Raw genomic sequence first — 15,743 nt, 5'->3', positions numbered from 1 at the left:
GTTTAATTATTGTTTGCAATTTTATTTTGCTAAGTCTTGTTCTCTGCAGATTGTATTTATATTATATATGTTAAGTCTTGTCCTTTGGAGTTTAGGATAAGATTTGTTAAATAAATTAAAACTCTTAAAAAATTTCTAGAGTTTAAGTAAGAGTTTAGGAGATTGGTGAACGAACCGAACCATATCTTCCCTTCCCTTCGAATAGAAAGTGGTGAGTGGTTGTCGTACTACCTCTTCTTTCTAGGGTAATGGGGATGGTGGTAGGTGGTCAGTGTCGTCCTTATCTCCTAAATTTTTACCCTAACTTTTAAATAAAGATTCATGTTTGACAAATTTCAAAATAAAGTAATCAACTATTCATTAATGTTGTTTCTTGTAAATATAAAAAAGTCGTCAATAGTTAATATGCCATATTTATTTGAACCATCAATAAATAAGATATTCTCCCTTTTTTGAATTTTAGTTTATACGTAAATCGAAAGTCACAATCATTAATATTTTATGACATGAATCTTTGAAATAATTAAGAGTCACAATCATTATTATTTTATGATTTAAACCCTTGAAATAATAAATTTTTCATAAAATTAATCAAATAAGAGAAAAAAAAATTTAAGTGCTTAGGTTAGAGAAAGAGTATCAACTTGAGTATTATGTTATTATCATGTTAGTAGGAAAGCGGTGAGCGGTTGTCATACTGTCTCTTCTTTCTCTCTGATAAGGATAAGACAATATATATCAAGTCCTTATCTCATTATCCTATTTAATAAAAAGCGGTGAGCGGTTGTCGTATTGCATCTTCTTTTATTTAAAATGGGTAAAGTGATGTAAGACAAAGTTGTATCTCCCTCCTTAACCTTATCAACTGACAATTTGAGTACTTTTCTGTTATCATGTTAGTAAGAAAGCGGTGAGTAATTGTCGTACTACCTCTTCTTTCTCACTAATATGGATAAGATGATATAAGTCAAACTACTTTTCATTAACTAAAATCAATCAACACACAAATGTTTTCTACTTAAGAACTACGTAAATCTTGATTTCCCTATTGCACCCGGGGATACGTAGGAGCAGGACGAACTCTTGTCAGACACAAGAATAAAAACAAAAACTTTTTCTATAAATAATTAATTGATTTAACAAGCTTTAGGGTATATCTAGTTCCATACTATTATTGCGGGTACTGTTTGATAATGGGCGAACGGGGTGTTAATACCTTCCCTGATTCATAACCGATTCCCGAGTCCAGAGATCTAGTTCAAAGGCCAAGTCTTTCTAATATTTGGGCGTCGAAAAGGTTTTCTACGTTTTGACCGCAAAAACGTGGTGGCGACTCCAAATCAGTCGTGTGACCGGTGTTCGGCCGAAAATTTGGGCGCGACAACCACAAACTCACATAATGTCATTTGCACACAGTTTATCCTCAAACCGAGAGGAATTGAATGGTTCTGGCATTAGAATTAGACTATGTCTCATATAATTTTATCTGTGATGTCGGAATTCGAATTCTGAAATTGATATTTTGAACATTATGAATAATGAACTAATTCCTTCTTTAATGTTGTATGATTGTCTCTACCAAACAAGTATCATTCCCAAGAATCGAATCTTTGACATTTCACTTAGTTTTTTTTTTGCCTATAATATGTACATGTTGGTCAAGCATTAGAGCTCACTTCCATTTTAAGATTAAAACTTTTGATTGCATTATTCTAAGCAAATAATACTACCAGTTTTTATTCATCACAGCACTTGGTTTGTTTTCTTAATGAAAGAAACTATGGCCAATGAATCTCAGCTTTGGCAACATATACATTGTGAGAGACACTCATGTTTCATCCTTTCTGGACTGAGCCTACAATAAAGGATACAATTCTTATCACACATTAAACAAATTTCTCAGATTCACTATCCTCTTGTTTCAATAAAGGATTTAACCCTGATGCATTTTTATACTTTCAATCTTGTATTCATATGACTATTGAAATTTGAAACAGCTACCTTAAAAATTACACACATAGTACTATATATCTATATGATTGGTTGACATTTTATATTGACAATATATCAAAACTAAAATTTTAAATAAATCACTGAAAAAGTATGAGAGACACCAATATTCTTAGTTTTCTTCACAAAATTAAAGATACCCCATAGAAGAAACAAAATGGGTTCATTTATAATGTTTTTGCCCTAAAGTTACTTCTTCCATCTAGATCATCTGAACTAAATTTTTTGGTATAAAGCATTTGATATTTGGATATCATAGGGCTTAAGGAATCCATGCTTTAACTGAAGCAGTTCATTCCATGTTTTTTCTTTGCATTACCTGCATGATATATGAACATACAATGTGTCAGTTACATGGAATAAGTTATGATCTTTTACTTATGCCATTATATTTTTGAATTTTCTTTAATCATTGTTTCATTTAGTATTATTAGAATGATATAAAATCTGGGGTTGATGTTTTAAAAGCATGTCTCTAAGCAGGTATTTTAAAAATCTGATGATGATACTTTTTTCTTCATTTTAAAGTTTAAACACTTTGCTAAAATTCCAAAGTTTATTAATTTAACCAAACTTGTAATAAGTAATTACATAGTTTATAGCATGGTTGCTTCAGTGCTGGATCATCAGATAATGCTGGAGGATCAAGCCCAAATATCATCTCACAACTCATGTCATCAAAATCTGCAATTAAATAAAACAATCAGACTTAGCTTTTTAACACATATAATGTTTGTTAAGGTGCAAAATTGCAAATAGTAATTAAAACCAAGTATTAAAGTCTAATGTATGGTTATTATTTAAGTATAAACTCTCAATATGAAAAGCATGAAATGTATATTATGTTTCTTTAGGCCTCAACTGAACTAAGAGGATCTATTTGCAATTTTGCTCCCAAAGTGGTATATGCATGGGGTCCTCCATTGAAATGATGAGGCTAACCTCCATAATCTAGAGGCCATGATGCCCTTTCACTCAAGTATTAAATTTATTTATTCTTTTTTCACTTTTTTATCCTAGATAAATTTTTGTAGCACCATATATCATCCTTTTCCATTTAGGTTTTTTTTTAAAATAGGTGTCATTTTGCTAATATCAATACATATAAAGAATATTTTTTCTATTTTTCCCTCATGCTTAAGACCTAGAGGTTCCATGACATAAATTTTCTAAAAGTAGATTTCCATGATAATGTCAAATATAAGCTATGTATGAAGCAAACTAGTAGAAATAACTTAGGCCTAAAAAGATATAAGTGTGTTAGAAGAAGGATATATTTTTGAGAAATTATATTGTATGGTCTAGGTTCACATGATCATGAACCATATATATAATAAAAAAACAAACATGCATTTACTCAAAAACCAGTGAGGTAGTGTTTTTGCCCTAAGTATGATTTTGTACTCTTTTCATCAAAGTGTTGATGCAAGTTGTTAAAACTTACTAGGGACCATGTTGACTGGCATACCCAAAGAGTCCTTTAGAAATGATTGAGATGGTATTTTGCAAAGATTAGTACACATCCCTACACAATTTGTCTCCTCTAAAAACCTGCATTTAGGTGGAGGGAGATCGATGTTGAGTTTCTTATTTGAAATTATGAGAATGATGGGTATAATATTGATCACAATATTAGTATTGAAATTAAATAAACTTGATGATGATATCATGATGGTGAAGCATAATCATAAGGATATATTGTGTGTGGCCAAAATGTGTCATAGGTTGGTGAATTGGTAACAAAATGTATAGTTTTAAATTGAAAAGAGAAACTAAACTTACCTGCATTTTTTTATGTAGACAACATTCTTTTCTCTTCTTCCATTCATCTCTGATTCTCTCACCTATTATTCATGATGAAGTTAATGAGGATAATCATTTTATGTTCATTTTAAATATATAACTTGGAAATTACTCTTTAGGTTCCTTTTATTGTCTCATTTCAGGAAAATTTGTTCTTATTTATTTGTCTCTCTACAAATAATTAATTAATAAAGGGTTATAAAAATAGTGACTATATAAATATCTGAAAAAATTCAATAAATAGTAATTATGATTCTTAACTTAAGTGTTACAAATTAAAAAGAATTCAGAGATACTATTTAAGTATTTGTTTGTGGTTAAAAAATATGCAAGTCCATGCACATTTTTGAATTTTTGAACACATGCAACTAGAGTTGTTTACCTCAGATGGCCCAACTAACCAAACAAAGAAGAGAGAGGTGAAGGCAGCAAAACATTCTCTTGCTATTTTAGATTCTGGTACCACCTTCCTTATCTGCCAATAGAGTCACACTCACATATAACAACATACATATATTCATTCCTCAAAATTACAATGCTAGTGAATTAGAAAACTGAATATGTTGAAAGTGTTAAATATATTTGAATTCATAGCGTGTTATTTTCTCTACGATTTAGTTAAACTTTGTTTATCTTGTTAGTTATTATTTATATTATTATTATTTTATTGTTTGTAACGGTTTTTGCCACCTATATAATAAATTATTTAGCCTAACTAATATTTGAGTTTAATCATTTTTTACCATTTTTAAACTTTCTATAGAAAGATGGCTTAAGAAACACTTTGGCATAAAACAACATTGTAATTAAGCATGGGACAAAACTAAACAATATATATAGCTTCACTACTAATGTTTGGTTCTTCTATAACTCTATAATACCAAACAAATGAAGCTAAATTCAGGGGCTATACTAAACCTATTAAGTGCTTAGAAGCTAAATTGTAAAATGTGAATCACTTTGTATATTTTTTTAGCCTGGCTACTTGGTGCATAATAATTCCTATATTTGGTGCTATATGTAAATCATATAACATAATTAATTATTATGAACTATATGTATAAATCATATATGAGAGAAGTTTAGAACATGTGCTTTAGTTGGCATGAGAGAAAGCACAAAAAGAAGATCAAATCAAATTAATAATAATGAGTAAATAAACTGACCAATGAAAGTATTGGCCTTGGGAAAGCTTTGTAAAGAGATTCAATGACCACCTCTCTTTGCTGAATAGGATTCAATTTCTGTGAAGCCATTATAGCTGCCTCTGTCAAGCTCTCATAACCACTCTTATTGTTACTGAATCCTGCAAAGAACTCAACATAAAGATGAATGGAAAGAAAATATACAACTTCAACAACCATAATGAAGTCCTTTTCCATTATTAATAATCGGCTACATGGATCAAACAAGTAACTAATATAGCATTTCCTACATCAGCTTAGTTGGTGGAACTACGGGGCAGAAAGTGTGAGCACTTGAGTTCGAATTAAACTTATATAGGCGGTTTCATAGTTTTTCTCATCCCTTTGCCATAAAAAATTGTCTCTAAAAAACGTCATGTTGCGCTTTGTTGCAAAATTTTACCTAACCGATTATAAAGTCGGATAATATGTGGAGGTTGTGTTATAGTTACGAGCCCAATATAAAAAATGAATCTCAATGCATCAATATGTCAAATTATAAAACTTATCCTTGAGATAAAATACAACTACAAGAAAGGGAGAAAGGTGAATTAACCTGTAGATGCTTGAACAGTTTTTGATAAATGGTTTATGGCTAAGAGATCAAAGAAGTTATCTTTGTAGACATTTATTTTTCTTGTTTGTCCTGCAATGTCATCTGAAGAAGAAGAAGGCCTTGTGAGCACTGCAACAATAAAAGGATTTTGTGGTTTATATTTGTTCACCTTATTCCAATGAGCTGAAGTTAGTATTTGACTCTTGTTCTGTGCAAAAAATCTTGCTTCCATTTGTGAACACTATGAGTTTATGTTAGAGACAAAAAGGGAATGATTAATGTTGTTTTTAAGGTTGATAGATGAAGGGTGAAGGGTGAAAGAGGCTTAGATAAAAAGGAAGAGTGCATCAAAAGCACATTCATATTCACACTAAGTTCATGTCCAAGTTTTAAGGTTGGTTTGGTTATTCTTATGCTTTCTTGTTTTGGCCTCATGATGTTATCATAATAGACTTCAGTGTTCACATTTTAGTCCTCTTCTCAATTCTGCAACACCTAATACATGTTTCTATAAAATTAATAAAAAAATTAATCTAAATACAACAAAAAATATTTATAAAAGATATCTAAATGTATAGAGGTTTCTATTGATTGGAACCATTATTCATGTTCAAAATCAATATAAATATGGTATAATCTATTTTCTTTCAAATTATAGTTATAATAAGTGACTGCATATAACTATTATTATCAGACTCTATTAAGTGAAAGTTTTATGCATTGGATCACTTTTTTGGTGAGAGGTATCATTGGTTAACATATGAAAGCTCATGAGTTTGGTATCACTTTAAAATTAATTAAAAAAATAAAATTCATAATTAGATTAGATATTAGATATTCTATATGAATCTTTAGGAAAAAAGTAATATTATAAGATATAAGCCTTAAAAATCTAAATTATAAAATTGAAGTGGGCCTTTTCTCTTTTCTCTAGTTAAGGATCATTGAACATTAAAAGCCCAAATTGAAGATAAGATATGAATGGCTGAAGAAAGAAGCATTTTGATAAAGGAACTAGCATATTAGCTTCTGCATTGAAAGAACTATTAACACATTAACTAATTCTTATGTTACAAACCATGGCTGCAACTACCACTACCACTACCTTATCATCAATCCTATATACTAAACATGCATCACCACAACACACAACATATCATAGGAATATTAGTACAAGGTTGTTTTGTTTTCATGGTTACTATGGTCATAAGAAGAGAACAACAACATCAACAAGAACAAAACCATTAGTGGTTGTTGCAGTGACACAAGGCTCTGCAGAATCAAGCAAGTCATCAGATGAAAAAATACCTTCATGGGCTAAGCCTGATTCTAATGAACCTCCACCATGGGCTAAGGATGAAACCAACAAAAACAGTGAAAATAATAATAATATTGGTGGATTTCAGATACCATTCTATGTTTATTTACTTGCTTCTGCTATTACTGCTATTGCAGCTGTAAGTACTAACCAAACTCTTCTCTTATTATTCTTAAATAAAAGTAATTATGTGTTACATTTTATTAAACTCTTATCATATATGTGCACCTAGATTTTTTGATAGCTAGTACAATAGATAGATAATGCATGAAAGTACTTACTTTATTCATGGCTTGTAACACATTTTATGTTTGGATTAGAAAGTCCATAGTTAGTAGCACGAGAGACAATGTTACATATTTTATGTTTTTACTAGAAAGTTGATAGTATCACAGATAATGCATCAAAATTAAACTAACTTGTATTACATTTTTTGATGTTTTTTATTAGAAATTGGCATCACATGCATCTAATGCACTGAATTTTGCATTGCATTGCATTTTCTATTTCATGTTACTGCTACTTATTGGTTGGAAATGAATTGTGTATGACAGATAGGTTCAATTTTTGAGTATGTGAACCAAAAACCAGTGTTTGGAGTTTTGAGCTCAGACAGTGTGTTTTATGCTCCTTTGCTTGGTTTCTTTGCCTTCACTGGCATTCCCTCTTCGGTAACTACTTCAATCTCTTACTATTTCTGTATCTCATTCAATGTTTGGTATGCATATCATTACAAAATGAAACAGAACATGTAGGTTCTTTAATCTATACAACATAAGATTGAAATAATAGAACATTTTTGCTCCGCCGAAAAGGGAATAACCAAGAGAACAAAACACATCATGCCCATCTTGTTTTGGTCGCGCACCAAACCAAACGCAATCTTGCTGCAATTCGATGATGCTAAGTCAGCACTTGCTTGAGTAAGCACTGCTGAATGTCTGCTATCTATAGCGTTTGCTTGCTTGAGTATGCACTGTTGAATATCTACTTTCTACAGCGCTGTTGAATATCTACTTTCTACAGCGCAGTTGAATCTAGTCCGACATTCTACTGCGCTCACATAGACACACTGCTCGAAAGTACTGTTGAATGACGATTTTAAGCGTTATTATTTTTTTGCAATTATGACGTAGTGACTAAGACTACTAATGTTGATTACAGGCCTTCCTATGGTTCAAGTCAGTTCAAACAGCCAACAAGGAAGCTGAAGAACAAGACAAGAGGGATGGTTATAAATAGCCTTATAGTCTCATACTCTAACCTTTCCTCTTCTCAAATGTTTACACCCTTTTTCTATTCACATCTCAAGCTTATTACTCCAAATTAGATACCTTTTTTCTCTGGTCTGCTACATTGAGTCATATACACAATCCATTGTAATTCTTTTATGTTGTTCATCAATGTTCATATAGAGATTAGTATATGGTAGCGTATTGAATATCATGTTATTACTTCATTGTGGAACTCTTAACATTATCATCCCCAAGGATTGACGCCTATGGCAGTTTTCACTCTATAGGCACTGACCCGATAGTAGCTCTTACTCTTTTGACGGTTTTACTCACCTATCAGTATTCATTTAATATGTACCTTAAATTTATCATATAGGTAGTCATTTCTATGACGCACTCTCAATGAAAGCACCAATTGTTGGGACTTAAACACATAAGGAGAGTTCAATAAATAGTAATTATGATTCTTAACTTAAGTGTTACAAATTAAAAAGAATTCAGAGATACTATTTAAGTATTTGTTTGTGGTTAAAAAATATGCAAGTCCATGCACATTTTTGAATTTTTGAACACATGCAACTAGAGTTGTTTACCTCAGATGGCCCAACTAACCAAACAAAGAAGAGAGAGGTGAAGGCAGCAAAACATTCTCTTGCTATTTTAGATTCTGGTACCACCTTCCTTATCTGCCAATAGAGTCACACTCACATATAACAACATACATATATTCATTCCTCAAAATTACAATGCTAGTGAATTAGAAAACTGAATATGTTGAAAGTGTTAAATATATTTGAATTCATAGCGTGTTATTTTCTCTACGATTTAGTTAAACTTTGTTTATCTTGTTAGTTATTATTTATATTATTATTATTTTATTGTTTGTAACGGTTTTTGCCACCTATATAATAAATTATTTAGCCTAACTAATATTTGAGTTTAATCATTTTTTACCATTTTTAAACTTTCTATAGAAAGATGGCTTAAGAAACACTTTGGCATAAAACAACATTGTAATTAAGCATGGGACAAAACTAAACAATATATATAGCTTCACTACTAATGTTTGGTTCTTCTATAACTCTATAATACCAAACAAATGAAGCTAAATTCAGGGGCTATACTAAACCTATTAAGTGCTTAGAAGCTAAATTGTAAAATGTGAATCACTTTGTATATTTTTTTAGCCTGGCTACTTGGTGCATAATAATTCCTATATTTGGTGCTATATGTAAATCATATAACATAATTAATTATTATGAACTATATGTATAAATCATATATGAGAGAAGTTTAGAACATGTGCTTTAGTTGGCATGAGAGAAAGCACAAAAAGAAGATCAAATCAAATTAATAATAATGAGTAAATAAACTGACCAATGAAAGTATTGGCCTTGGGAAAGCTTTGTAAAGAGATTCAATGACCACCTCTCTTTGCTGAATAGGATTCAATTTCTGTGAAGCCATTATAGCTGCCTCTGTCAAGCTCTCATAACCACTCTTATTGTTACTGAATCCTGCAAAGAACTCAACATAAAGATGAATGGAAAGAAAATATACAACTTCAACAACCATAATGAAGTCCTTTTCCATTATTAATAATCGGCTACATGGATCAAACAAGTAACTAATATAGCATTTCCTACATCAGCTTAGTTGGTGGAACTACGGGGCAGAAAGTGTGAGCACTTGAGTTCGAATTAAACTTATATAGGCGGTTTCATAGTTTTTCTCATCCCTTTGCCATAAAAAATTGTCTCTAAAAAACGTCATGTTGCGCTTTGTTGCAAAATTTTACCTAACCGATTATAAAGTCGGATAATATGTGGAGGTTGTGTTATAGTTACGAGCCCAATATAAAAAATGAATCTCAATGCATCAATATGTCAAATTATAAAACTTATCCTTGAGATAAAATACAACTACAAGAAAGGGAGAAAGGTGAATTAACCTGTAGATGCTTGAACAGTTTTTGATAAATGGTTTATGGCTAAGAGATCAAAGAAGTTATCTTTGTAGACATTTATTTTTCTTGTTTGTCCTGCAATGTCATCTGAAGAAGAAGAAGGCCTTGTGAGCACTGCAACAATAAAAGGATTTTGTGGTTTATATTTGTTCACCTTATTCCAATGAGCTGAAGTTAGTATTTGACTCTTGTTCTGTGCAAAAAATCTTGCTTCCATTTGTGAACACTATGAGTTTATGTTAGAGACAAAAAGGGAATGATTAATGTTGTTTTTAAGGTTGATAGATGAAGGGTGAAGGGTGAAAGAGGCTTAGATAAAAAGGAAGAGTGCATCAAAAGCACATTCATATTCACACTAAGTTCATGTCCAAGTTTTAAGGTTGGTTTGGTTATTCTTATGCTTTCTTGTTTTGGCCTCATGATGTTATCATAATAGACTTCAGTGTTCACATTTTAGTCCTCTTCTCAATTCTGCAACACCTAATACATGTTTCTATAAAATTAATAAAAAAATTAATCTAAATACAACAAAAAATATTTATAAAAGATATCTAAATGTATAGAGGTTTCTATTGATTGGAACCATTATTCATGTTCAAAATCAATATAAATATGGTATAATCTATTTTCTTTCAAATTATAGTTATAATAAGTGACTGCATATAACTATTATTATCAGACTCTATTAAGTGAAAGTTTTATGCATTGGATCACTTTTTTGGTGAGAGGTATCATTGGTTAACATATGAAAGCTCATGAGTTTGGTATCACTTTAAAATTAATTAAAAAAATAAAATTCATAATTAGATTAGATATTAGATATTCTATATGAATCTTTAGGAAAAAAGTAATATTATAAGATATAAGCCTTAAAAATCTAAATTATAAAATTGAAGTGGGCCTTTTCTCTTTTCTCTAGTTAAGGATCATTGAACATTAAAAGCCCAAATTGAAGATAAGATATGAATGGCTGAAGAAAGAAGCATTTTGATAAAGGAACTAGCATATTAGCTTCTGCATTGAAAGAACTATTAACACATTAACTAATTCTTATGTTACAAACCATGGCTGCAACTACCACTACCACTACCTTATCATCAATCCTATATACTAAACATGCATCACCACAACACACAACATATCATAGGAATATTAGTACAAGGTTGTTTTGTTTTCATGGTTACTATGGTCATAAGAAGAGAACAACAACATCAACAAGAACAAAACCATTAGTGGTTGTTGCAGTGACACAAGGCTCTGCAGAATCAAGCAAGTCATCAGATGAAAAAATACCTTCATGGGCTAAGCCTGATTCTAATGAACCTCCACCATGGGCTAAGGATGAAACCAACAAAAACAGTGAAAATAATAATAATATTGGTGGATTTCAGATACCATTCTATGTTTATTTACTTGCTTCTGCTATTACTGCTATTGCAGCTGTAAGTACTAACCAAACTCTTCTCTTATTATTCTTAAATAAAAGTAATTATGTGTTACATTTTATTAAACTCTTATCATATATGTGCACCTAGATTTTTTGATAGCTAGTACAATAGATAGATAATGCATGAAAGTACTTACTTTATTCATGGCTTGTAACACATTTTATGTTTGGATTAGAAAGTCCATAGTTAGTAGCACGAGAGACAATGTTACATATTTTATGTTTTTACTAGAAAGTTGATAGTATCACAGATAATGCATCAAAATTAAACTAACTTGTATTACATTTTTTGATGTTTTTTATTAGAAATTGGCATCACATGCATCTAATGCACTGAATTTTGCATTGCATTGCATTTTCTATTTCATGTTACTGCTACTTATTGGTTGGAAATGAATTGTGTATGACAGATAGGTTCAATTTTTGAGTATGTGAACCAAAAACCAGTGTTTGGAGTTTTGAGCTCAGACAGTGTGTTTTATGCTCCTTTGCTTGGTTTCTTTGCCTTCACTGGCATTCCCTCTTCGGTAACTACTTCAATCTCTTACTATTTCTGTATCTCATTCAATGTTTGGTATGCATATCATTACAAAATGAAACAGAACATGTAGGTTCTTTAATCTATACAACATAAGATTGAAATAATAGAACATTTTTGCTCCGCCGAAAAGGGAATAACCAAGAGAACAAAACACATCATGCCCATCTTGTTTTGGTCGCGCACCAAACCAAACGCAATCTTGCTGCAATTCGATGATGCTAAGTCAGCACTTGCTTGAGTAAGCACTGCTGAATGTCTGCTATCTATAGCGTTTGCTTGCTTGAGTATGCACTGTTGAATATCTACTTTCTACAGCGCTGTTGAATATCTACTTTCTACAGCGCAGTTGAATCTAGTCCGACATTCTACTGCGCTCACATAGACACACTGCTCGAAAGTACTGTTGAATGACGATTTTAAGCGTTATTATTTTTTTGCAATTATGACGTAGTGACTAAGACTACTAATGTTGATTACAGGCCTTCCTATGGTTCAAGTCAGTTCAAACAGCCAACAAGGAAGCTGAAGAACAAGACAAGAGGGATGGTTATAAATAGCCTTATAGTCTCATACTCTAACCTTTCCTCTTCTCAAATGTTTACACCCTTTTTCTATTCACATCTCAAGCTTATTACTCCAAATTAGATACCTTTTTTCTCTGGTCTGCTACATTGAGTCATATACACAATCCATTGTAATTCTTTTATGTTGTTCATCAATGTTCATATAGAGATTAGTATATGGTAGCGTATTGAATATCATGTTATTACTTCATTGTGGAACTCTTAACATTATCATCCCCAAGGATTGACGCCTATGGCAGTTTTCACTCTATAGGCACTGACCCGATAGTAGCTCTTACTCTTTTGACGGTTTTACTCACCTATCAGTATTCATTTAATATGTACCTTAAATTTATCATATAGGTAGTCATTTCTATGACGCACTCTCAATGAAAGCACCAATTGTTGGGACTTAAACACATAAGGAGAGCCAACCCAAAAGACTAGTCTATTAGGTGGGAGAGCCTCATGGCTTAAGTATCACGTTGAGTTTACTATTCTACTCAATATAGGACTCCTAACGGTACCATGCACAAAACTATATGGATATTAAAGATATTAACTTTTGTTTTCTCTCTGATGGGTATAACCCTTAAATAAATAGTCGGTATAATTGTATTAAATATATAATATACAAACATTAAATAAAAATTATAAATTTCTAATGTAAATACACACCAGTTTCAATTTATTGAATACAACATTTCTCAATAATAATGTTCTTCTTTTACATCGTGGACCAGTGGTGCCCTTAAGAACATTAGTTAGCTTAAATAATATAAGCCAAAGTCAAATATAAATTCCAGCATGTACTTGAAATGGGTACTTGGAGTTGTTAGCAGTTATGTGCTTAAATTAACAGTTAAAAGGTTAATTTCTTTGGAGGTAAAAAAATCATCAAAGCAATTACACCATTTCCTAATAAGACCTTCATATACTTGCAATAGAACCCAATTCCGTCCTTAAGAGATGCAACTAATTGAGATAGAGTTTAAAATCTATACATTATCAGTGTAAAAAATTTATATTATCAATATATGATAACTAACATATGATTTGTATTACTTTTATTTGAGAGTCGATAATAATTAAGATATGAATGAGGAATAATTTGTTGACAGTATAAAAAGTAGTTACATTGTTAATATATATTAAATTCTTGCAGTAGTGTTTTAACTTGTAAAAATAAATAACCAAACACTATGCAGTGGACGGTTTTCACTATGCTATGCTTTTGATGACTATACTATGTCTAAGGTTTTTGTTGTGTTTCAAAATAAGGGATGGTTGCACTTTCACTTCACTAAAAGTCTAAACTTGCCAAACTCTTTCTTAAAAGTGATTATATAGAAGCCATAAATTTTATGCTTTGTGCCACTTTTTCCTCTTTTTTTCTTACTAAAATTATTGCTAGCCTATAGGCCGGTGTTCAACATTTTCCACTAGTTTATGTGGCATAAATTAAAACTATTTTACCCTTTTTTTAGTACGAGAACTTATATAAAATTCAAATCATTTTCACTTTCTCTAACTACTCTATTGTTACACTTTTGGTTTGTGTTTCCTTGTCCAACGTGTTATCTTCATTACCTCATTAAAATATTATGCGAAGAAATGTTAACCCAATTATAGATTACAAACCAAAAAAGGTGTCGTGCACCATTGAGCGAAAGAAAAAGAGCTAACCCGAATCATATTAGATAATTATAATTAGGATCGAACCTGAATCAAATTCACAACTGAATATAATTAATAAAGTTGATATATAATTTTCTATTATTATTTAATAAATATTGTGAAGGCCTACTGCATGGGAATACCATTTGGAGGTGTGGGTGTTTAAGTCTGTTTGCATAAACAATTTACTTAAATATTTGTTCTATATTTATTTTTAAAATAATCTACAAAGAATTTAATAAAGTTATCTAAGGATGTTGAAGGGTAAGGAGACCTGGTAGTTTAGAGTATAGACCCATTATGTGGGAATGATATGGAGATCTAATGGTGAGAGATAGAAGTAAGCATAAGTCGAGTTGGGTCGGGTAAGACTTGTTTCTTATCTAATTCTAAATGTTAGTCGATTTAATTTTTTAATTTGAGTCTGATCCTAAATCTCAAGGTTAATTTGGCTTCAAAATGTCGACCGAATTAGCTTTTAAACTTAAACTAACCCTAAATCCGGTCAAATATAATGTATATCTTTTAGATAAAGTTTTTTCAATATTACTTATTATTATTATTATTATGTAATTTGATATATGAAACGATATATATAGGGAGCGACTCGTGTGAGAATAATTCGATATTGTGATAAATAAGAACAATTAATATGGATCGATATATCTTATTTGAAAAGTCAAGATTAAAATATATATCTGCATTACTTTTTTTAAGTGATCATGTGACCAATAACCAACTTTTTAGTACTAACCATCTATAATAGATTGTAAAATTCAAATTTATTGTTCTAACAATTTTTATATAAAAAAATTCTCACTTCAGTCACTATATATGATACAATATTATCATTAGTGATCTTTTGGGCCAAAAAATATATTTATTTTGTACACAATGGAATAAACATATACAAACATGAAGATTAAATAACCATTGGATGTGTCTGGTCATATTCGCCTCTCATCTGATCTTGAATATTGATCGGATCTAATTTTTTAACACGAATGTAACGCCCCAAAAAAAATACTTCTAAAAAACATTGCAGAAAATGGGTAATTTTTTTTTTTGAATTAGTAACATAAAATTGTTTTCCTTTTTAAAAACCTTTCCTTTTCCAGGACATCACTTTAAGTAACTCGAATGCGGAAAATCAACTTATCATTATCGAATGATAACTTAACCTGATTCACGATTTCCTGAATAATATAATGCATATAATCGGTTAAGTCATAGTTAGTTCATACAAATTAGGTCAACAAAGGCGGAAACTACCTCGCCACTAACATATACAAAATCAAAAAGAAACACAGCCCTCACCAAAAACAAAAATGGGACATCGACTGGCCCACAAGCTGACTCAAAAGATTCCAGGAATGCTGGACCCTTCACTCGGGTCCTCCTCCTCTTCCGAGTCACACACGAGGTCGATCACCTCCACCGAGC

The 15,743-nt window shown here is 31.1% G+C and overlaps 4 protein-coding genes across 5 annotated transcripts; 2 read left to right on the top strand and 2 right to left on the bottom strand.

Moving 5' to 3' along the window:
- On the bottom strand, positions 2,239–5,915 carry LOC109355817 (beta-carotene isomerase D27, chloroplastic-like). 2 transcript variants are annotated; one of them, XM_019599047.1, is made up of 7 exons: positions 5,554–5,915; positions 4,980–5,119; positions 4,196–4,288; positions 3,799–3,854; positions 3,455–3,567; positions 2,602–2,694; positions 2,239–2,329 (listed from the first exon to the last, which is right to left on the bottom strand). In XM_019599047.1, exons 1-7 carry the CDS (start codon positions 5,783–5,785, stop codon positions 2,289–2,291), a joined length of 768 nt encoding a protein of 255 aa, XP_019454592.1. In that variant the 5' UTR covers positions 5,786–5,915; the 3' UTR covers positions 2,239–2,288. The 2 variants fall into 2 exon arrangements, with proteins under 2 accessions (XP_019454592.1, XP_019454591.1); XM_019599046.1 differs by having other exon boundaries at positions 3,455–3,561; positions 3,793–3,854; positions 5,554–5,911.
- Positions 6,540–8,330, top strand: LOC109355818. The gene is made up of 3 exons (XM_019599048.1): positions 6,540–7,010; positions 7,426–7,542; positions 8,036–8,330. The coding sequence occupies exons 1-3, from the start codon at positions 6,621–6,623 to the stop codon at positions 8,111–8,113; spliced, it is 585 nt and encodes a 194-aa protein (XP_019454593.1). The 5' UTR covers positions 6,540–6,620; the 3' UTR covers positions 8,114–8,330.
- Positions 8,383–10,422, bottom strand: LOC109356207 (beta-carotene isomerase D27, chloroplastic-like). Its single transcript, XM_019599540.1, has 4 exons — positions 10,058–10,422; positions 9,484–9,623; positions 8,700–8,792; positions 8,383–8,439 (listed from the first exon to the last, which is right to left on the bottom strand). The coding sequence occupies exons 1-4, from the start codon at positions 10,287–10,289 to the stop codon at positions 8,383–8,385; spliced, it is 522 nt and encodes a 173-aa protein (XP_019455085.1). The 5' UTR covers positions 10,290–10,422.
- On the top strand, positions 11,044–12,834 carry LOC109355878. The gene is made up of 3 exons (XM_019599139.1): positions 11,044–11,514; positions 11,930–12,046; positions 12,540–12,834. The coding sequence occupies exons 1-3, from the start codon at positions 11,125–11,127 to the stop codon at positions 12,615–12,617; spliced, it is 585 nt and encodes a 194-aa protein (XP_019454684.1). The 5' UTR covers positions 11,044–11,124; the 3' UTR covers positions 12,618–12,834.

Source organism: Lupinus angustifolius, chromosome LG09, assembly GCF_001865875.1.
Source record: "Lupinus angustifolius cultivar Tanjil chromosome LG09, LupAngTanjil_v1.0, whole genome shotgun sequence".
Classification (NCBI taxonomy): Eukaryota; Viridiplantae; Streptophyta; class Magnoliopsida; order Fabales; family Fabaceae; genus Lupinus; species Lupinus angustifolius.
Note: the sequence above shows the minus strand (reverse complement) of the source record. Positions and strands in the feature narration are given on the sequence as shown.

Excerpts from the sequence above, each read along its gene's own strand:
- LOC109355817 (XM_019599047.1), bottom strand. The coding sequence starts at position 5,785 with ATGGAAGCAAGATTTTTTGCACAGAACAAGAGTCAAATACTAACTTCA. Across the intron at positions 5,120-5,553 it reads AACTGTTCAAGCATCTACAG|GATTCAGTAACAATAAGAGT; the intron begins GTTAATTCACCT and ends AGTTCTTTGCAG. Across the intron at positions 4,289-4,979 it reads CAAGGCCAATACTTTCATTG|ATAAGGAAGGTGGTACCAGA; the intron begins GTCAGTTTATTT and ends CTCTATTGGCAG.
- LOC109355818 (XM_019599048.1), top strand. The coding sequence starts at position 6,621 with ATGTTACAAACCATGGCTGCAACTACCACTACCACTACCTTATCATCA. Across the intron at positions 7,011-7,425 it reads CTATTACTGCTATTGCAGCT|ATAGGTTCAATTTTTGAGTA; the intron begins GTAAGTACTAAC and ends TGTGTATGACAG. Across the intron at positions 7,543-8,035 it reads TCACTGGCATTCCCTCTTCG|GCCTTCCTATGGTTCAAGTC; the intron begins GTAACTACTTCA and ends TGTTGATTACAG.
- LOC109356207 (XM_019599540.1), bottom strand. The coding sequence starts at position 10,289 with ATGGAAGCAAGATTTTTTGCACAGAACAAGAGTCAAATACTAACTTCA. Across the intron at positions 8,793-9,483 it reads CAAGGCCAATACTTTCATTG|ATAAGGAAGGTGGTACCAGA; the intron begins GTCAGTTTATTT and ends CTCTATTGGCAG. Across the intron at positions 8,440-8,699 it reads GGTTAGTTGGGCCATCTGAG|GTGAGTAAAACCGTCAAAAG; the intron begins GTAAACAACTCT and ends GAATACTGATAG.
- LOC109355878 (XM_019599139.1), top strand. The coding sequence starts at position 11,125 with ATGTTACAAACCATGGCTGCAACTACCACTACCACTACCTTATCATCA. Across the intron at positions 11,515-11,929 it reads CTATTACTGCTATTGCAGCT|ATAGGTTCAATTTTTGAGTA; the intron begins GTAAGTACTAAC and ends TGTGTATGACAG. Across the intron at positions 12,047-12,539 it reads TCACTGGCATTCCCTCTTCG|GCCTTCCTATGGTTCAAGTC; the intron begins GTAACTACTTCA and ends TGTTGATTACAG.